The 23,950-nt window shown below is 33.1% G+C and overlaps 1 protein-coding gene across 3 annotated transcripts; it reads left to right on the forward strand.

Moving 5' to 3' along the window:
* The first annotated feature begins 8,223 nt into the window (after nt 1-8,223).
* LOC116337388 (ankyrin repeat-containing protein kinase A) lies at nt 8,224-23,921 on the forward strand. 3 transcript variants are annotated; one of them, XM_031761906.1, is made up of 9 exons: nt 8,224-9,120; nt 21,324-21,452; nt 21,617-21,736; nt 21,874-21,981; nt 22,233-22,326; nt 22,391-22,704; nt 22,826-22,906; nt 23,111-23,266; nt 23,350-23,920. In XM_031761906.1, exons 1-9 carry the CDS (start codon nt 9,079-9,081, stop codon nt 23,689-23,691), a joined length of 1,386 nt encoding a protein of 461 aa, XP_031617766.1. In that variant the 5' UTR covers nt 8,224-9,078; the 3' UTR covers nt 23,692-23,920. The 3 variants fall into 3 exon arrangements, with proteins under 3 accessions (XP_031617766.1, XP_031617764.1, XP_031617765.1); XM_031761904.1 differs by lacking the exon at nt 8,224-9,120 and adding an exon at nt 18,367-18,779 and having other exon boundaries at nt 23,350-23,921; XM_031761905.1 differs by lacking the exon at nt 8,224-9,120 and adding an exon at nt 19,002-19,165 and having other exon boundaries at nt 23,350-23,921.
* The last annotated feature ends 29 nt before the right edge of the window (nt 23,922-23,950 follow it).

The following is a 23,950-nucleotide window of genomic DNA, read 5'->3' on the forward strand; positions in this document are numbered from 1 at the left end:
GGCGAAAAGAATAAGCTTAATATTTGAAAAATCTACTTCGAACAGCTGTTTATTCTTTCAACCTCTATGATTCAATCCATTGGGATGCATAATTAATACAAATTAAATTAGTCGATCTATCATTTTATTCGTTCTCATGTGTAGCAAAAGCTTCATTTTGAAAATATTGTTTCAAGAATTTGTTTTACAATCATTCTGACCTAAGTTTCGAAGGCTCCGAGGAGTCCGATCCATTCCCCCCCAATGAATTTTGAAATGAACCCTCTTGACCTTTCTTTGCTTTTTGAGTAATTTTCAGAACGATAACATCCCTAGATTCTGTGAAATGAATCCCCTTTTAAACACAGAACTCCAAAATGTATGCAAATATTTCTAGATTATAAATATTTGTCGGGCACGTATATGATGATGCAAACATTGTTGTGTTTCATCGTTTTTTTTCTCGTATATTTGGTATGAAAGAGCATATTGAAATTCCTATTGCTAACAATGCATATTTTAACTCTAAAAAGGCGATTTTCAAGCCCAATTGGGTTCACTTGTGCCAAATTGATTACTGTTTTTAACATTGGTGTACCGAAATTTATTGATTCAATACGGTACTGATAGGCGTTGGTTAAATATATTTTGTGTGTTATATATTGAAAATCCATGTGCTGTACCTAAAAAAACATATAACTAGCATACACTGTCGCAAAATATTTGACACTTCATTGATACATTATCGTTAAAATAGAGTATTAAATGTTGCGATAGAAACGATTCACTCTTACAAGAAGAGAAAGAAAATCTTTTTGGATCACTAGGTTCTTTTCACATTCTTTCGCATATAATCAATTGGTTCCAAATTTTGTACAGAAGCTGAAAGTGATTCTTGAAAAAATCCAATAATATTTTGAGCCAAATTGTAACATTTTGATAAGTTTTTATAAGATTGTCTCCTAATTGTTGGTCCATATTTCCAGAAAAAAAAAATTTAAAATGAATACAATGAATGATGACAGTTCAGTTTGGCGCTTTTTAAAAAACCGACAGTTTTTCGGTATAAATGGATAACACAAAAAAAACGTCAAAATCTCTATTTCTCCGTAACACAAACACAAAATATATAGAATTCTTTCAACAGTGTAGAATTCAATAGAAGAATGTGACATGCCATGGAAGTCATCGACTGTCCCAATCGGAATTTATATGAGAAAATACACCATTTTTTTCTTGCCAACCATTGAAAACTTGCTGAGACGAAACAAAATCTGATTTAAATATGAATGTTTATTCGTTAAACGTGCCGTTTTTTTCATGCAAAACTCGATCAAAATCAAACGACGTGAAAAGCGAAACGATTTTAATCTCTGTTCCCTTGTAATGGTCAACATTCCGTATTGAGTTTCATTTCAATCGTAAAGTTTTCATACATTTGATCCTAAGTATACAAGTTCGGGTCGCTTTCTAATTGTAACCTAACAAAATCATAACAAAGCAGCCGCTTCAGTAGATAATTATAGCACCTACTCGTGTTCCGTATGACATTTTTTTGTACACGAATCTTATCATATGATATATATCTAAATCCAGTCAAATGAAAATGGTCGAAATTGTCCCATTTTTTTGGACTTTTCGGAGTTTGTGTGTATGTGTCAGAAAAGAGAGGTTGGATCAATTTGGACACGAAAAAAAAAACGTGTCAAGTTACATTAAACTCAATGGATCTTCACTTTTCATCAAGAATGACAAGCAAAAAAGAAAACAACCAAATATCTCATGAAATCAATAAATAAATCGACTTGTTGAAAGATGCTCAAGCCAACAATTCCTTAAGCATCCCTAAATAAACGTTGTAACCAAGACAAAAAGAAAATATTCGCATTAAATCATCTAATACACCGTAATCTGATATGATACATAAATGTGGGGACAATGCGATGCAGGTCCAAATATATTGAATGTGTATGTAGAAATAAAATTAGTCGTGTTAACATGGTGAAATAAAATGTAAGAAGGAAAACTGTTTATGTGCGATACGTGTCTAATAACAGTGCATAATAATAAAAATAACAAATGATAATGTTAGAAATACAATTCACGATGAAATGTCCAACTGATTTGTTCAATTCATTATATTTAGTGAATCAATACTCAACTCATTTCCATTGTAGGGATAACAAAACAAAATATTGACTAATTGTATTGATCGTTAAAGTCGTACTGAGTGTTTAATAGTATTGAAGAAACCTAAATAAATAACCTTTTTATAATAGAAATCGTTTATTGGTCGTTGCGCTATTTCTAACATTCTTTTGAAAATGACTGTTCAAGTCTTCGCAATCGAAACTAAGAAGTAAACAGAATTGAATAATGTTATTTAAATAATATTGTTGGTGTGAAAAAACATTTAGAAGTAGCACAAAGTCGTGGAAACCAATCAACAAAAATAATATTTTTATGTATTTGAAGGTGAACACAAAATGTTCTAGTTACAATGAAAACTATAAAATATTCAGTTTATCGAGAATCGAAAACAAATGTGTGATTTATAGAATGTGTGTTGATTATGATGAAGAAACTAAAGCCAAAGAAATAACGAATTATTGAATTAAAATGTTGAGAAATACATAGTTTTAAAGCAAAGAAATACTATTTTATTGAAAAATCGCTGGCCGATTTTATTTCCACTGAAGTCACGGTCATTATAGAAAGTTTTACCTTTCAAAGAGACACTCCAGAGAGAATATATATTTTCGCTTAATAAGTAAACAGAATCACAATTGCGAATTTACGCATGGATATTTTCGAATCAGAATGACATATACATTTGAAGTTTTGAATCAAATAAAAATCGAACAAATAACAATTGACTACAACAAATCAAACAACTGAGCATATAATACAAATAAAAATCGATAAATTTAAGCGTGTATTTAGAGTACCAAGAAAAATATAACAAAAAAAAACAGAAACTAGAAGATTTAAACGATGTTTAGAACCATTTATGACCTTAATTCCCTCAAACGAAATATGAGAAATAAATAAATAAATTCTGTATTTTATGTAGAATTTTGACATTTTAGATGATTGAATATGTGTCCAATTCATGATAAATATATACGGAAGTATAGCACAACTAAAAAAACATAAAATAAACAAATGTCCATGACAATGTAAAACCAATAGGCATTTATAATTGTTTAGTGTTCGTACGAAAAACAAATGAATATAAAATTGATATTTTTATAAGCTGCTTTTAAGGAACTATTTCAATGCATTTGTAACAAGTTTTAATTTTTTTGTATGCCAAACATGTGGACGAACAACAACCGAAGCATGGAAAAGATCGAGTGAAATCGAATAAAAGAATAGCGCATTGTCATGCACAGTGGAAAAAAGAGCCTGTCTCAAAATGATTTGTGAGCGCCAAACTGCAGCCCAAGCAATGGTAATAATAATTCCATCTTTTGACTTATTTCGTGTATCACTCGCGAAAGTGTGTCAATGTGGTCGAAAATTGGCGAAATTCAATATTTGTTGATTGTGAAAAAATGCCATATAGTTCTTTTCTTCTCTAATATGATTCAGAGCATGAAATCGCACTCATAAAGCAACGCACCTGCTTACCCGCATGACTTCATATTCGTGCACATTTCCGAATAACACAGCGGCAGAAATCGTAGCCGGAAACGATGCCCAGCAATCGCGTTCTTCGTGAGTAACAATTTCATGCTCTGGTATGATGGCAATGCGATAAATCGTACCGATTGGCAGCACCGAATGAAGTGAAAAAAATTTGCGAATAAAAAAAACTTGCATGAAGCAATCGAGATTAGGCACCAATTCGAGTATTTGGAGCATTGAATCCAGTGCCAAGTCGACAATTGGAAATTATTATTAGATTCAAAAACTGGGTAAAATAGGGATAAAAAAAAACTAGCACAATAGTACACAATAAAAAGCCATTAATATTCGTCGTGAAAAATTTAGAGAAAAAAAATTTAAAATGAATATGATTTTAGAGGCAACGTTACCCACCAAACCAATAACTATATGTTTGTAGAACTTAAGATACAAAATGAAACTTTAAAAAATGACATTTTAACAGTTGTTCACCTCGAAAATGTAACCAATGAAAAGCATAGCAGCCAGAAATGATATAAACAAAAGCGCAACCAAGTTTTTGATGTTAAAAACATACACACTTAATGAGGTCAAATGAAATTTTAAAAGTATCATCTGTATTCCATTATAGCATGCTTCAGTGTTCGTTGGCCATTCAAAAATTCTCCTATCACATTTGTGCATTGTAAAACAATGTCTTCCTAGTCCGAAAAAATAAAGCAAAAAGCACAAACGCTGGCGATATTTAGCTCTCAGAGTGCGAAGTGGAGAAAAAAAAATCGCAAAAACTCAATCGAGTGTTGTTACACTCTATTTGGAAGACAACAATTTCTACGTTGGCTTATTTTATCACATGTACTATATTCTATCACCACGAGACTCTCACGTCCACATTTTTTTTAGTATGACTGTCGTAATTTGGACCAAACAAAAGCCCATGATAAAACTCTATTCACATTCTCAAACTTGTCCAAACTATATTTTGTCAATGGTCATTATTATTATTATTTTTGCAATCATGGACAAAGATGCGGATTATATTTTGCCATTTTGCGATGTCTGCACAATCACAATAATTTATTTGAACGAAATAAGTGATGATTCTAAACGAAACCATATCATTACCCAGAACTATTCGAACTATTTGGTCATGCTTACGTCGTAGAAAATTGAAACAATGAATCCAAACATAATGGACTAAGTCAAATTCGAGACTCGAATTCGAGTGTTGTATGAATCTAGGCAAAAGTTTACTCGCACGATATATTCGATATACGGTCGGACTCTGTTAATTCGGCAATTATTTGGCTTTTTCGTCATACATGGGCATAGGGCATAGGGGTATTTCATGGTCGGAAAATTTTGAGTAGATGTCTCCTTGCCATTGGCATGAATAATAATCAATTTGATTTTGATTCGAATAACTGCAAATGAAACACATTCGAATTGTCAGAGCCCAACTGTAATTGAATGTTGTGATTGAATGAATGCATCAAATCTGTGTAAATGTTTCAAAATGAATGAAACGGATGAAAAAAGAAAAAAAAACGGAAAACAAAATCATTTGAACAGTTAATGTGTATTAATGCATTCAGCGAAATGGTTTTCCGCTAAAACAATAAAATCTGCATTCCAAATTAGATTCAATCATGTCGAATTATTTCAAAAAAAAAAAAAACTATGTACTTGATGTGTATTCTGTTTCAAAAGTAAGCGGATTGAATCTAGAGTTTATGTATTTTTATTTGATATTACAAAAAAAAAACTGTTTGAAGAAATATGATGTATTTGTATTCAACAAATCAACCGCTACAATCATCCAATAAATAAACCAACCCAAAATGTGTTCAAATCTATAGCACTGAGAAATGAATATAACTATATTATGAAATTGATAAACTTTTAACCAAACCCAAACAAAGAAGAAAAAAAAATGATGTTAATGTAAAACTTTACGGAAAATTCAAATAGTGGCAAAACTGCGCAAAGAAATTATAAAAATACAATAAATAAATTATCCAAATTTAAACGGTAAATGTTTGAATTGTCTTTTCTGTTTTCATATGGGACTACATTTGGTTTATCATGAATCATGATCATTTGAAACACAACACCCACCATATATACATTTGAAGTGGAGATTTTAAACTTTGTAGTTGAATGAATGTGCTCTTGATCACAAGTGGATATAACGATCCGATGGAGAATGCGTAATACATGTTTAAAAGCCACTTGATGTAAGTATGTAGCCGAAAAAGACCATATTTTCTAAACATAATTCATATTTCCGCTCAAGTAATACTCGTACGAGTAACTCGTCTCTGTGTTTGAGAAAAACAGAGACATTTTATCGTACAAAGTGAGGCAATCATTACTTTTGTTTTTAATATTGAAAATTTCTTCTGTTTTTAATGACTGAGCACTGATGAAATCGATTTTATCAATATTGCTTAATTGTTCAAATAAATTGGATTTTAATTGATTTTCAACTTATCCATTACCAGCCTGGACATTTTTTGCAATTGCTTTAATGCCTTTTGGGTTCATGGGGCCGAAACAAAAAATGAACATAATAAATCCGTTAGGCCTTAGGGAATCGCAAAAAATGTCCAGTCTGCCAGTCAATGCTGTCTAGTAGCTTCTTTTTCTGGCTGTCTCAGTTGCCTCGAAACTACCATACCATTTGACGTCAACAAAAATGAATTGAACGTTTTACCGAATTAAATGTTCACAAAAGAAAAATTAATTTTTTGTTTTATTTATTTATATCTTATTTTAAAACTATGTAAACATTCAATTCATTCAAGGCAACTGAGCCAGGTCAGTATCAGCTGAGTGGGTATTGAAAGAGGAGCTATCTCCTAGACGGAGTAAATGGACCATTAGTGCGTTGATTTTTATTGTCGGTCGATATTTATTGCCTTTTTGGGTGGATTTTTATTGAAATCAGATCCGCATGTGTCTGATTGCGTAAAACAGAGTGAAATAGAAGAAAATCAATGAATTCTTGAACAAATGACATCGAAAAACTTTTCTCATAGTCGAAAACGCCGTATTATTTCGTTAGTTTCAGCCAAAATCCATTTGATTGCATCATTTCGGACGACACTGACAACATAACTGGATTTTTTTTTATTGTAAAAGCTTTTGCTCCAGAACAGAAGTGCTGCTTTTTTTACTATACCGATTTTGGTTATGGGTAAGTGTAAGAGAAAGAGAACGATATGAATCTTGTCCAAGGTCCACTGACTCAAATGTAAACAACAAATCGTCATCAAAATATATTTGCTGCATGAATTTGCTCAATGGACATCGGGCGTCAAATGAATCGAAAGGAAGTGAAAGTGATGTGATAGATAGTCGATTTATCAGTGAACATGAAAAAGAGACGAAGAAAGATAGCAAATTAAAGAGAAAAAAAACCATTTACGACTGATTGTTTTATGTTTTAAATTGCTCACGCGCCACTGAACATTGCGCGTTTCCGTGATGTTGTCGTTATTGATGTTTAAATGATTTGTGTGTTTGATGCTTTTCAACTTTATTTCTGTCTATCTAGATTTTACAATTTCTATATTCGCTTCGAATCGTAATTGTCAATTAATTCTTGTTTTTGTTTCGTTTCGCTTACATGAGAAGCGATTTGACATTTTGTACAAATACAAATTAATGTTACATGCTTTTGACACAGTGAATCATCGTATACATCGAATGTTCTCTTTATTAATAAAATAGAAGCGGATAAAAGCATAACCGCACTCAAATTTATTCAAGCGTATTTCGGAAACAACGCAATCATGTTATCGACCATATGATTGTGTTTATGAAAAGTGTTTTGTGGGTTTCACTTCAATTATTCGCTTCTTGCATCGATCGGCCAAAGAACGATTATAGTAAGTGAATCGATTGCTTTTACTAGACCTCGCGCGATTGGCATTTCGTGGAGTGGGAATCGAATTGAGGAAAAAAACAGGGAAAAACACATTTACATACAAATACACACGAAAATCTTTAATTACACACGAAAATGAATCATTTATTTATTTGTATTGGGGAAAAATTGTTGAATTGACAGCGCATACGGTTAGCCGAAAAGAGCAACCGATATATACTGTTCATTCGTCGTGCTCACTATGTGTGTTTCTCTTTTTTCTATCTGTATCTCTCTCCCTCCTCTTGTTCACGATTTTGTGCTACGGCATATAGCTTTCATTTGAGTGTATTACGCGAAAGCCAGTGTTGGGCACCACTGTTTACTTCACTAGGTATTTTGATGTTCACTCTCTTTTGTTGCCATTGATGTTGTATATTGGCCGTTGTTGTTGCTGTTACTGCTGCCGATGCCATTGCGATGTTATTTTGATTCCATTTTTGCATACTACATACAACTCACTCGTCATATTCGATTTGCTTAATCGCTGAATTGTCGTGTACTTTTTCACATTCTTCCAAAAAAAAAAATCTTATTGGTATTGCTATTCTTATAAAATGTTGATTTGTACCGTGCTTGTTTATGTGTGTGAGAGCACGAGCCACATGTCTTTGTGTTGATCAAAAAATAAAACAACTTAATAGTTTATATATAAAACATAACTTCCACTCAGTTACTGCGATTCAGTGTACCGGCGTTTGTTCGCTTAATCGGATATTTGCGTTGACTGTGGCATTTAGTTTCTCTCATTCTTGTCTAGTGTGCTTGTTAATCGATGCATTTGTTGTTGCTCACAGTTCACAATTCTAATTGAAAATTAAATCAAATTCGTGTGTTTTTTTCAATTTCATTAGTTCGTTACTTGTCGAATGTGGCTGCTGCTATATTCGAATTCAAATAAAATTGAGGAAAAAAATGTTTTGAAAAAAAGTTTATTTTAAACCGATTAGCATCAATTGTAACATTTTCAAAGTAGTAATCCACAAATTTTTCCATCGAATTGTGAATTTACTTGTGAATAAACTTCATTTTTCCCAATAGAATACTTTTTATGTGAATGTGTACATAATCTCTTCATTCATTTGAGATGTATTCTTTTTTCCACTTGAATTCATCACCGTTCTCGAAGTGCCAATAAATAACATTAGCAGCAAACGAATAGTAAGCCAATGTAAATTCTATAGATGAATATCTAAGCAACGAACAAAAAAGCGACGTAAAGAATTGTTGAAAAACTGAAAGCACCAAGCGAGCGCATAAAAAGTACGGACAAAATAATAAAACAAACTGTGCTAATAATAATCAAGAAAAAATCTGTAAAATCCGACGAATCAAAATAAAGAGACCAAAAGAAAAAGACACACACATCCGATAAAAACGCCAAACAGAAAACGAGGTCTGTACGCTGTTCGCAATTTTGTGTTTAAAGGCAAGAAAAAAGTATATGTGCATCAAAAGAAGAACACGTCATCACAAAAACAACGAAAAAAAAGTAGCGTTACAGTAACAAAAAAAGCATTATCTGAATACTACTAAATATGGAGTCACAAGGAAATGTATCAAGGCTAGCGAAATTGCAGGTGGGTTTAATTTACACACACACACACCACTCACAGAGTGCGAAATGAATAAAATATACACCAAAAATCCTACGTTTTCTTATTCTTTATGCGCTTTCCGAATCGGATTGCATTGCTCGTTGAATAATCAAGTGCAATTCGTTGCGATTCTGGGTTGACGCCGCATTTTTATTCATACCAACACAATGTTCGTGTGTGTTTTTATTTTTGTTTTCACTTTTGGGCTTTTTCTACACGTTGTCATGATTTTTGCTCGATGTTCAAATGCGTGCCCAAGTTCATCGCAACAGTTTTTGGTATCTGCATAGCCATATGCAAACGTAGCAAAAGTTTTGAACAAAGCGACAACAAAAAAAAAACATACACATACACACCAATTTTATGATGAAGAAGATGAAGAAAAGACGACAAAAAATGTAATGTGAATTCCAAAAAAGAGCGAAGCGCCTTGGTGAATATCATTTCGGCCCCGAATATGAATCATTCATTTCATAATCGTTGAATTATTGAAGTAAACAAAAATGTGTCACCGGCACGAATTTTTTTTTCTCTTCTTCTTCTTCTTCTTCTTCTTCACGATTTTGGTTTATGCCCTCAAATCGAAGTGAAGAAAATGCTGTCATAAATTTTACGCTCACCAGACTTTTTGATGTTATTAAAGAATATTTTGTTATTTATTGTTGCCATCATGCAATTTTTATTACCATCGACAATGTCATAATTTTGTGCCATTCCATTTTATGTATTCAGATGTTAATATTGGAAGAATAGAAGAAAAATAAAACAAGAACATTGTTTTCGATTATATCATGGTAATCATCAGCGACACAAATTCGACCATTTCATTTTTTTTGCTCTGTTAAACGGTAGTGAGGTGTTCCTTAACAATCTAATCATAGGAATATAATATATCGAAACGGTCGAATGATTGCGGTGTTAAATTGTCATCACAAGCCGACAATAATTAGATTTCATATCCAATATTTTGTGAGCATATAGCATGTCGATTGAATATGATCGATTCGTTTCTGCCACGGGCAAGTCACTATTGTTCTTACACAAAAAAAAAATTCGGCAAGAAAATTATTATGACCATGAAAATGAATACTTCAAATCACACAAAGCACACTCATTTCAATTTCAGTGACGCACTTTGTTTCCAATTCTAACTAATTATCTATTCATTGTTGTCAATCTGGTCGATTACATTGATTTTGGACTTTCATTGTTTTATTTTGTGCTGTTCGATTGTGATATCAAAATTACTTGAGTTGCATGCAATAAATCACATCTATTAAACGTGTCCCACACTCTTTAACTAAACACACACACACATTCTACTTACAATTGGTCATGCAGAAGTCATTCACAGTGATTAATAAAAATTTGAAAGGGAACCACACGATCAAATGTTTTTTCACTGGTAACGCAACTATTTCCCAATGCTTACAAAAACGAAATGCAATTGACTCATTTATTTGCATTCGTTTTTTTCTCATTACACCAAAATGGCATGGAAACATCGAAACAGTCCAAAATTGAAAGTGCGTCGGCACTTTATATTTGATAAATGATAATTTAAACTCGATAAAAATGTTGTAAATATTTACCACCATTATTCGAATCGGTTCTCGTTTTTTTATTCTTTTGCTTGTTTTATTCCAACAAACCGCAAAAGAGCGTCGAGCTGATTCATTAAGTAACGTTTTCTATATAAAAAGTGAAAAAAAAATTATATAGAAAATAAAACCCGCTAATAGATTAGCTCATTGACAATGAACATACAAAAATGGACATTTAAAAAAAGCACATACACACATCGATTGAGAAAACCGTGGGCGTATCGCCACAGCAAAACAACTAACACCAATCGAAAGATCCAAATGTGCCGCACAGCACTGAAATAGTATGAAACAAGAAACAGAGAAGAGAGCCAGTGAGATGCGATATAAAAACCACAAAATAACACATATACTTACTATATGGTAAGTTTTATTTTTAAACCATAAATGGTCACATTATATTTCGTTTTAATTTGGCGTGCATTTCACTCTGTCTCTGTCTCTTTATGCAAAATTCATACAAATAATGGAACGTCCAGAGAGAGAGAGAGAGAGAGAGCGAGAGAGAGGCACTCACGAGATTAATGTAACAGTATTTATTTGTTCAACAACGAAAAAAAAACGTGGGAAACTGATTACATTTCGAACAGCAACTGTGTTTGCGTTGCGATAATTGGACTGAATTTCTCGTTTCATTGGCACACCAGAAACAGTAAAGAAATGAGTAAATTCGCCAAAACTTTGCCATTTATCGCAAAATCAATGATCATTTGTAAAATTGCGAGCTTGTTGTCTTTTTGTTTTACTTTAACCACCACAAACTGTCAGACCGTTATTTATGAAGTTTGTTTTTAGGCGAATAATCCATATATTACATGACAAATGTATGTGCGTACATTCATTTTACTCCCGGTCGTTTTCTCTAAATATAATTCTTTTATTAACGATTTGAAATGAATTATAATTAATGTATTTAATGCATCTTAATTCCAAATGTGACATTCAGCATGCGTCTAAGTGAAAAGCAAAGCGGGATAAAGGGATAGAGAACGGGGGAGAAAGAGTGAGAGAGAGAAGATGTGTGGGCACTATTTTGCTTATAAATGTGTCGCCATACGAACGATACATGTATTTTTTTCTCACTCAAATCAATGACTTCATTCTTTCCAGTTTTTGTTTGTATGGCATTGTTTGGAAGGAATCAACGTGCTGCAGATTAAACGATTTATCACCCCGCGAAAAACTTCTTATTAGTTTTTAGCATCATACAATATTATTCGTGCATTTTTTCAGAACGTGTTGTATGAGTCACACCATACCAATATATCTGCATATTTGAAGTCACTCTTCATATCGTTCTTTAATTCTCATTCTCTCTCTCTCTCTCTTTCTATTTCTTTTCATTTCTCTAGTCTCTCTCGTTTTCATTCTATTTTTCTTCATTACCAAATTGAGATTGAATCGAGCAACAATGGGTTGAATGGTAGCGCACGATATTTGCATTTGGCGTGTGATGTTGCTGATTAATAGTTTTTACATATGTTAATGACGGATTTAGATGAGTCTAAGAACCACAGTGAATTCAATATGGAAAACGTAAGCGCAAACGCAACACACTAGTATGTTGAAAAGCTTGCTTACTTGCTCTTGCACATTCGAGCGTATATATCTGCTTGTTAATAGCTGTTGAACGACAAAAAGATGTTTCGATAAGAAATGCATTAGATCAAATTCAATTGAATTCAATAATGTGGTGTTTCTCTCTCTAGTTTCTAGTATGTGTGTAGAAATGATGATGAAATTTTAAATTAAAAAAGTTATAGGAAAATTTTATCACCCCCGAACATTCGTTCATGAAAACTATAATTGCAATCGATTCGTTTTTGGAAATTTCATCGAAATTCTGTGTTTGGTGAAATATGATATCACATAAAACAACTGACTTGGCATGATTTGACGCGAGCACCACTTATATACATTGCAATCAACCGTCCAATAAAATATCCACGTATGCTTTGCTAGCGAGAAGTGTAAAAAATTCAATCGGAACTTTTCACATAATTCTAAGCCATGGAACGTCTCTCGCGCGTTTTTATGCCTGTGTGTGTAATGCAAAAGACTAGCGAATATAAAGCTATTGCCATCCGAGAGTCAGCACACCATCGTGTTATGAACCATGAATGAAGCCATGAAGTGCACTTAAACAATCTCCATTCCTATTGAATGAGCACGAGTTGTCCCATCATTTATATACACTCATTCACGCTTTATCACTATATCCTTCTCGTTCTGTGTGTGGTACTGTCTCTTTTATTCACACTAACAAGATGATTCTCTTCTCAGACGCTTGCTCAGCTCTTTGAAAAGATCATTAATCATGTGAAAGTTCACTTCGAATGAGTGTCACTGATAACGCAAAAAAAAGGATAAAAATTTGAACATCTCGACCACTATGGAAGCGACTGGCTTCCTATGTTTTAACATTGCAGTGATATTTTAGGCAGAAATGATGGCCCCAGGTGGCGTTTAGTTAACTTTTGTACTTGTGTTAGCTAAATGAGTGCAAAATTATTGTAGAGTCTATACATACACTATGCCATAGAGGAAATATTCACCAAACATATGCAGTCCCTTCTCAAAACACCAAATATTTGTAGAGTGTTCTTCTTTTCTCAAAGTCAAAATATATCCTCAAAGTTCCTTTCGAAAATCAAAGAATTTATATTTAAATTGTATATATTAACCAAAACTTGTAATATTATTTGTATAACAATATATTATACAAAAACTTGGATTATTTTCAAAACAGTTAAATTTGCAATTGAGTTGCACTTGAGGCGTCAACCTGCTTTGATTTTGAAAATTGGAATATACTGATTTAAAATAAACATCATTTGTCAGCTAGAGATAATGACAAAATATTGATAATAACTGGTAAAAGTCCTTTTTGATTTGAACGATGGACTTGCATACAATTGCGATGATCAATTCGAATTTCACCGATGGAGATGCATCACCGATGGAGAAGGTGGAAAGAAACTTTTTTTGTCTAATTAATTGCCCTGTTGAAAAGGAAGATCGATTGACAAAATAGGCGAACAGTTCAACATCTCATTCAGATATCATCAAGGTCAAATTCATGTTAATACGTACGCCCTGCTTTTTGATGAATTAATTGGTTTCAATGAAATTTTAATCAATCAAAACTCACTTGTTTCATTGATTTAATCAAAAATGTAATCGACATAAGTTCACCTTTGAACACACTCACATTTACAATGGCAACAGTGTTCAATCTTTGTAAAACATCACACCAAAAACGAACCCACAAAAAAAAGTGATTTCAAGTTGTGTGTTGTTTTGTCAAATGAACAGCAAAAACTTCGAAAAAGGGTGCGGTAAAAAATTAAACCCATTCATGAATACAAGATATGCTTTGTCTGTTAAATTTCAAACCATGTTTCCGTACAATTCATTTTTTTTTATGCTCAAAGTCACAAACGCAATTTAAACAACAACAACAACGAATATTATTGACTGTTTAGTTTTTTCCATAGTTGGGCAACCACGACAGAAAATGAAAACAAATTCAACATTAAATTGAAGCTACTGAAATTAAGAAAGAAAAAATCATTGTGATGATTCTGTGTTAGGCTGCGCCGAGTCTAGTTGATTTGTCAATGAACCAGTTTCGATGCATGATGCGTCGAATACATTGCTACAGATTTTGCATTTGATTTATGTCAAACCGAACAAAATGAGTTAAGACCTTGTCACATTGACTAAAATGTTTAAGTAAGTTTTCTTTCGTTTGCTGAATTAAATTAATGCGCGCCTAAAATATGGTGGAAAATGCCAAATGAGTGCGAATGAGTTTTGTCATCTGTTTTGTTTTATTTCCAAATGCAATTGGAATATGGCAATCAATTGTCTGAAAATGTAACTGCGTATGTATGTGAGCGCTTGTTGAGTTTGGCACTTTTTGTATGGGTGGTTAGCAACTGATGCTGCTGCAATTGTTAACTAAGATAAATACGTTATTATTTAAGGTCTAGGCCAACATTCAAACGTAACATATGGTCTGACGATTCGATTGGTATGTGCGTTTTTTGTTGTCATCGTTGAGTTTGGTTTTATGTTCATGGCAATCGTCTCAGTGCATCGAACTTATGAAATGGACATTCACCCAAAATGCGCAATCAATTTCCAACTATGCTTGTATTCTTTATGTTGTCCTTAACATTGTGTACAACACTTTTTGATATGGTTAAATCCAATTATTCAACCAATTAAATAACCAAGCTTCGGTTTTGTTTTGTTTGTTACACATTTTGGCCCCGATCGTCGTAAATGAAATGTGTATTAATATTCTCTAATAAAAAAAACCATCGCCATTGATTGCATTTTGAGTTCAAAATGATTGATACCATTACCTGCATGCTACGTGTGCTTGTAAACATGCTTTTTATTTGCTGTCGATGGACAAACAGAAGAAAAACAGAAATTATACACCAAATTACTTCATATTACGCCCTCACGTTGAAATACCGATTCCATCCATAATTTATTATAAACTGTCGATATTGATCGACAAATTAAAAAGCAATAACACACAATAACGTATTTTCACACGTTTTTTGATCGGGTGGACAATTTACATATTGTTCATTTCCAAAATGTGATTCAAAATAACATAATATTCAAATCATTTGAATCAAATGTGAAACATTTTTCGGTATGTTTTTGATATTTACAACAGAAAACATGTTCCGATGGCAAAACAAAATTTATTATGAATTCTTGCGATTTTGAAAGATTTAAAAGTTATAATCAAATTTCAGACGCAATTTTGTTTCCATTCAATTCAAAACACATGAGAATGTGAACGAATGTGTGAGCGTGCATGATAGAAGACAAACTGGTATTGTTAGATGTGTGATGTTTCTGCCACTTTATTGTGACTATGGCCTTTCATTTCTTAATAAATGGATGAATGAAAGCAAACTCCTAACATATCCAACAACAATAAATACATTAACAATAAAATCACAATAACAACAATTAGAATATAAGAATCACATTCATTGAAATTCATTGTGTTATTTGAAATCACATATTTCTTAAAGCACACACTCATACACACGAGCACACTCCAATCGCTCTTAGAAAATAACAAAATCGATATTAATATTCATGTCACTTCAGTTAAGTGCACATTTTCTTGTGTTTTTCACTCTCTCGACGAGAGCACCTCATTTATTTTATGTTCATGCGTTTCTACGCATTACGTTCACCCAAAATCTAGTCTACGCTTAAATTTGTTACACATAACTGACACATAGAATAAGCGGCGCTTACAAATCAGATTCAGCTTAATAGTTATATAACTTATGATTCAAATGAGACCAGCAATCAGACATCGATTTTTTGCTCCATATATTTATTTCAAAATGCGTATCATCCAATCAGCCATCTTCAATCGTAACATCGGTTAACCACCGCACCGACGTGATGTGCTTTCATTTACAAAATGAGCGAGAGTAAAAAAGCGTTACAAACGTCACATTTTTTTTTAATTTGAACAGCAATACATTTTGTAAAATGTGAAATTAATTTTATAATCCGATTTTAATTTTAATATTCGCTCCGTTCTTAATGGATTTTTAATGAAATTATTGCATTAAGTTAGTTGCCAGTCAGATTGTATTCGGTATTTTAGAAAGTGAAACAAACAAACAAAAATTGCAGCAAAGATGATTCGCAAATATTGAGCGTTACCATGTGTTTATTGATTATCAATTAAAAATGTTCGGTTTGTGGAATTTCTCTCCCTTTTTTAAAGTAATCATTTACAACTAGAATTTCTCCAACATTATGGCGTTTTGATTTTGTTTTGATTTCATCTCATAGGGCAGACTTTTTCTGCGTGGGGGGATAAATGTGGTTTAGACGCGAAGGGGGTTGGAAAAAACTCTTTTTTTATTTTGTAGACTGGGAAAAATCGCGGACGCATGTGTGACAGAGGGGGGTCAAAACACGGAATCCCCTCGCCCACCACATTTTTATGTAGTCATACCTTGATGCAACGCATCAGACTGAATATCGGCACAAAATCGACAGAATAAAAAAAGTAAATTTGCATTTCATTCCATATATTAGCAATCTGTATGTTTTTAATCCGTTGTTGTAAATGACGAAAAGTTTTCTGAACCGCAACCAGCAAAATAGAAATAAAAACCACACATACAATCAATATTTAAAATGAATGTTCCATTTCGCGCTTACTACTACCGAAATCAATTGTGATCATCCCACCCATGCAATCTAATTTACGAATTTTTAAACTGAAAAACAACAAATTCATTGATGGCTTTTGTAAAACCAAAAAAACTAACGCGACGACTACAAAAGCAGAGCACCGAATCATAAAATATACACGATAGTTAGCTTTTAAAGAGTGAACGCTGCACACCGTACGTAGTTATATTGAAATTGATTCAATGGAATAATTCAAAATGCATAGATTTTTTGTTTGTATTTGGATGAAAACTTTTCACTGAAAAGTGTGAAAGAAAAAGAGAAAATGAAAGAGAGTTTCTGCTTCTAGAGTGCTAAATGAAAAATCACTTTTAAATAAAAAGAAATCAAAGCACAAAATAGATCGAAAAACCAAAACTAAATATGCTTTCTTTTCCACCACTGCACTTTACTGCATTTCAAAAAAAAAAAGAAGAGAAACACCTCGTATTCAAAAAAAAGGTGCACACATGTGCTGCTGGGGAAAATTACCAGGTGGGTTGTACAATGTACAATGAACTATCAATTCAATAGATTTTGTTTGTGTTTTCGATGGAATTCAATGGAAAGGATATGCGAACAGAGAGAATGAGCGTAAAAAGTGGAAATTGTGATAAATAGAAAAATGAAAAAATCACCGGCAGCAATAACTGACATAATGAAAATGCGCTTGTGACAGGTCGCCCACTAAAAATAGCATTCGGTTGCAATATAGAATACAAGGAATCTAAATCCCACACATGAATTAGATGTATATTCATTAAAATTTTACACGAAAGCAAATTATATCAGAGCAATACATGTGAACGATTTAATCGATGTTGACAATGCGGAGAGCGTCACATACAATATATTAAAGAGGGAAACAATTGTGTTCATTATATGAAATAAAAAGAGAGAAAAATAAAAAAAAAAATTGTATGAAGAAATGCACATATAAACATGATAGTGTCTCGGTAATATTATGTGTAGTAGTAGAAAGGAGCGACGATAAAAAAGCCACACATTGAATATGTATACGTATGTATCAGGACAAATGACGACAAATACACAAAAACTAAATTGAATCGATGGCACTATCTATATTCGTCGATGAGAATATAGTCTCGTTTCGTTCGATGTGCTCATAACTGCTATTACTGATTTGGTCACTTATCCATAGTGTTGTTGTCATTTTGATATGCTTGTATTGCTGTTTTTTCGCCCCAAGTAAATTGATTTTAAATCGGGACAATAATTTTACATTTTCTCCCATTTTTCGATGTTTTGAAAATGTTTTCCGTTGTCGGCTTTCATCCTGCATTAAAAATGAATTAAGTGATAATATACATAGATTGGTTGAAAATGTAATAAAAGTGAGTGAGGGAGACAATTTTTTTTGGTTGAATTTGGTGTAAAAGCGTTGCCAAAAGAAACCAGCATAAATTACGTAATACTTGCGTGCTGAAAGCGCTAAAATCATTTCAGTTTTTCTTCTCCCTGATTTTTGAGCTGTAAGCACGTGTTTTTCGTCACATTCGATAATCGTATTCTGAAATTTAAGTGAATGTAATAAAACGAAAAAAAAAAACCGAAACCATTTTCGAAGACGATTAAACGATTGAATTCAATTGAATTTTTGCGATTAGCACGAAGAATAAACGGGCAATGTTAAATGCGAGCAAAAGTGCCGAATCACTTCGTGTTGGCAGTTCAGATGGATGTGTTAGTATCAGTTTAAATGACTCTTGGACTGGCAGAAAATTGCTCGATTACATTGAACACGATTATAATCTTCAAATGACATCGAAGGAGTTTCAAGTACGTACACTGCATTCATTATCCATTTATTCGTGATTCACAGTACAAAAGAATATTGTGGCTGTGTTCGGATTGAAAATTTGTGCCAAATTAAAAAAAAAAAATGAAATGAAACGATATCACATGAATATAATGTTTAATAAAAAGAATATTGGAGTTTTTCTTTTAATTGTACTCTTCTATATTCAATGTACCGTTTCCATAAATTTGACATAGGTTTTAACGCGTTCAGCTGTGTGATAGATTTTTGGGCTTTCGGAAGACCATTTGATATTTTAGATATGTATGTTGATGAACGTAATGTATTCTATATGCCACAAGTATGCCAAAAAAGTACATTTCATCCAAGCGTTTTACGTTACATTGAACATCGAATCCCAATAATTGTAAGTCAAATCAATAGAGAGGTACATACATTAATAATTCATTGATGACTAATTTAATGCTCATGCTTTCGATTTATGTTCATTTCAAAAGATAATTATGTATACACTTGCTCGTTGTTTTCTTCACCATCCAATCGATGGCATGTGCGGTACATGCGTGAGGTCCGAAAAGATACATCATGATATTTAACAACAGAAAACTCTTTCTCTTTCCCACTCCCTCCAACTCCCACTCCTCTCTCTCTCTCTCTCTCTCTCTCTCTCTCTCTCTCTCTCTTATCACTTTCTTTCCATCATCATCCTCTCGTTGTGATATGTATAACCGAAATAAATTGACTAGAAAATAGCCCATTTCAGTAACAAATTGAACTCATTTCTACACATTAATGTCCATTTCAATTGGTCGAACGAGTAGGTTGAAGGTGATGAACGAACACAAAACAAAACCAATTCAAACACATATGGCGTGGTGGCCGAAAAAAAAATTGAAATTAGTGTTCATTGAACCCTTCCGACGCTGATGTGTGATTTGAAGTTTAAATTGAACTGTGAGTATGTGTATACGGCCTTGTAGTGTTGATGATGTTAACAAGCCATCAAGAACTTGATTATCGGAAAATGAACATAAATGACATTGTCAAAGTGCTTGATATGAATTGCGGAAAAATTCTACCACTCACCTTTGATGTCATATAATTAACATGTCAAACACATTTAATTTGCATTAATGCAACAAACGCATAAGACAACCAATAAAAAGTTTTGCAATTACTCTACTTGGTCCCTTTTTTCATTTTTGAAAAAAGAAGAGAAAAAAAACATATATAAACAAATTATTGCCGTAACATATTCAAGGATATTTTTATATTATTACATAGTTCTTTTGCCACCAATTTACAAAGCTGTTGAAAGAAGCGACTTTCTATCTTTTGTATATATGCCATGATGTGAATCTGAATTTTCAGCTATATACGTGTATGATAGGCATCAAAATATAGCATGAGCACAAATCAAATACCGAAAAAATAGGTCAAAGTTCCATTAATTCTTGTCTCTTTGCGATGACGATGAAACTACATAAATCGAAGCTTCTATGTCGTGTATGATTCTACAGCGCAAACAATTCCATACTCTATATATTTTTACCTGCGTTGGTCTAATACTCAATTTATCCATGTGTCGCTGAGACAGAGGCTTTGAATTGGGGGTAATAGAACACACACATGCACACGAAATATGAACAACAACAACGACAACAAACTAATTGCCGTGTTTTTTTTAGATCCTATACACATCACATATTGTAACTGGTTCAATCTGTGTTAAAATTGCTTGCCGTTAATAATTTTTGTTAACGCTTTTTTTTCTCTCCTTCTGATGTGCTCGATGAATGGAATTTAAATTTGGTTTTATATGTATATATATGGATATGGGCATGCTTTAAATTTTCATCGTGCAAAATTATCACGTCGTAAAACACATTCTACTCATTCTATTGCACACATTGTTTCAGCAGCCATTCTAATCACATGAAAAGCGTTTTTTATTTTTCTCGAATAATATTTATCGTAAATTGTGCTTGAAAATTTCGAAACGCAGTGATTAGAACCACACTATTGATATAGTGTGATACTATTTGCAGTATGATATAAATAATGTACTATTATGATACAGAGAATATTGAACCGCTTCAAGATGTATTTTAAATGGCTGAGATGATTTATCCGTCAGGTCGCCCGGCGGAAAGCTGGCCCATTGGCACAACGGATAAATAATGTTCAGTTGCTGTACTTTTCGTAAATTGGTACATTTTGTTTTTGCTGCAAATCTAGACATTTATAATACAAAAATAGAACCATACATTTGCAGCCTGACGCACTCTGAAAAATACTAAACCGTTCGCCGATTTAAAATTCATGTTTTCAGAGAGAGTATAGCAGAAACACACTATTTATACAGTACTGCCAATAAGATCACACTATACTGAAAGTTTGGTTTTAATCACTGCTCTAAATTAAAATGCTGTACTGAAAATTTAGGTGAAAAATTTCCCGAAAAACTTTCAGTATTTTAACCGAGGCACACAAACAGCGAAACAAAAACAAAATTCAATATTGAATCAGTTGAATGAATTTTCATTGTTGTTTACAATTTACAGATACGCTATCAGCAAAAGCAACGCGAAGAAATGGAACGAAAACGAAACGAATTCATTGGCTCACGGCCAGCTGTCTCGCCCCTTGATCTCAACGATAATAACAATAAAATCCATATTGGAAATGGCAAGGTAATTATCTTACATCTCGAGAACAAATTCAAAAACAAAAATCATCGGATCAAATAGATTTATTACAATACACGTGACTAGTTTGCCGCCTCAACTTATCGTGTCGAATCATGTGTTTCAATTCAATTTGAAATCAATTTTTCAAAGCGGAAATTTTATTTTAGGTTCGGCAAATGTTTGACGAACGTCGTCAACGTGTTACCGGTATCGATAAAAGTTATCCACTCCAACCGATATCATCGAAAAATGGACCGAATAATTCGGGTCGTCAAGCAAAAAATACGGTAATCATAATGTCTCCCCTTCTGTCCCTCTGACACTTTCAATGTTCATGGGTTCGGAATTGCAGTGATGGAGGGGGGGTCGTTCTTGTTGAATCTATGTAATTTGCATTCTGCAACTCTGTTATTTTCATTATTAGACTTTTGTTAAGCGATCTGTCAACCCAAATCAAAACGGACTGTACGAACATTCATTAAAGGTGTCTGGCCATGGCGGTGGTAGCGGTGATATGAAACATTTTCCTCAAGTAAGTGTACTGTAACGCATATTATCGCACATATTATTATCAAACTGGGCTTTACACTTTTAAACAAAGAAAAAAAAAATCATATAAAATCGACTGTACAACATTTGGTAGAACTAAACACAATTCTCAACAAAAGAACAAACAAACTTTTTTTTTCGTTTCCTTTTTTTATGTGCACTTTTCCTTTCTCTCATTTTTATTAACGCCGAACATAATACAAGTATACAAATATCATTTCTGTAAATCCCTAGGCGACGACCATAACAACAAATAAACGTTTCAACAAGAACGCCATATCGAGCAAACTTAGTGATATTGACTACATTGAAAACGAACAAATACCAGGTATGCACTGATTGAAAAAAAAAAAAACGCATTTTAATTGAACTGAAAATTATATTTTTTGTAGATATATTTTCGCAATTGGATGACATCGATAGTTTGGACAGTGGACGACGTTTTGGTGCAATGGAAAGGAAAATGGCAAATTTGAATGTAGGAAATAATAACAACTCTGGCAATAGCAATACCAGCAACAATATTAAATTAGGACCAGTAATTACGAGAAAACCAATGGCGCACAGCAGCGCCAGTTCGTTGAATACAAATAAACGTTTACCGTCGCAACAATTAACAAAGACACGTTCCATTCCGATGACACCAGAAAAATCGACATTCGGCCAAAAGAAAGATTCGTCATGGCCCAATTCACCTGCTAGAAAAGTTTGTGCCCATCGATTTCTTCTTTTATTTTGTTGTTGTTGAATCTCTCTGTTTCATTTAATTTTACTAAATATTTAAAACATTTGTTCAATGACTTTTGATTTACCCACGCATATTCTAGGTCACCAACGGTAACATTTCCTCCGGTAGCATTTCATCATCGACCCGTAGCAGCGCTTCATCAACCGCGTCAGCCAACAAAGTAAATATTTAATCTTTTATTTGTCACTTTTTGTAACTGACACTGTAAATATCTTTTTATATTGCATTCGTTTCTGGCGCAAAGAAACCATCGTAAAATGCGTCATTATTGTAAAGTTTTAGTAATTGTGTGCACGTTAAAATTTCCATTTAAATTTGATATTAAGTAAATTGTTATTTGATTGTGTGTGCTTTTTTTTCAAAGGTTCAAATGGCCAGTCCACCACCAGAAGGAATGGTAGCCTGTGGCATTTGCGGGCGACATTTCAATGAAGATCGTATTGCAAAGCACGAGACAATTTGCAAGAAAACATCGACTAAAAAGCGCAAGATATTTGATGCAACAAAACATCGTGTCCAGGTATGCGTCTCTCTCTCTCTCTCTCTCTCTCTCTCTCAGAGATGTGTAAACGAATGTAAATCTCTTTTGTTTGTTTATTATAGGGCACCGAAGCTGAGGTGTATGTCAAGAAAACACAGAAAACGAAGAAAAAACCGGAAGAGTCGTCAAAGAAAACCAACTGGCGTCGAACGCACGAAGAATTTATTCAAGCTATTCGCAGTGCGAAACAGGTTCAACAGCATCTCGCAAAAGGTGGAAAATTATCAGACCTGCCTCCACCTCCACCTTCAGAGAATCCAGATTATGTTCAATGTCCGACTTGTAATCGTAGATTTAATGAGGCGGCTGCTGCTCGTCATATACCAAAATGCGCCAGTTATCAATTTAACAAACCGAAAACGAATCCCAAGTCGACCTCAAATCTAGGCAAAAAGAGATTTTAATTTCAACACTTTCTTAAGCAATAAACAAAATGAATAAAAAAAATAATTATTATTATAACAATATCCCGGATGTCTTTTGATACAGGCGTCTCTTAACAATTGCTATTTTTATTATTAATATTGGAACAACTCTGATTTTGTGCTAGCCAAAGCAATTGAAGAGACATATTGTTATTTTCAAAGGAGAAAAAAATGCTAACATGACAATAGAACTAAAAACTAAACATTTTTTTTGTCTATAACCATGATGTGATTTGAT

This window comes from Contarinia nasturtii, unplaced genomic scaffold (genome assembly GCF_009176525.2).
Source record: "Contarinia nasturtii isolate CC-2019 unplaced genomic scaffold, AAFC_CNas_1.1 Cnas_scaffold_285, whole genome shotgun sequence".
In the NCBI taxonomy this organism is placed as follows: Eukaryota; Metazoa; Arthropoda; class Insecta; order Diptera; family Cecidomyiidae; genus Contarinia; species Contarinia nasturtii.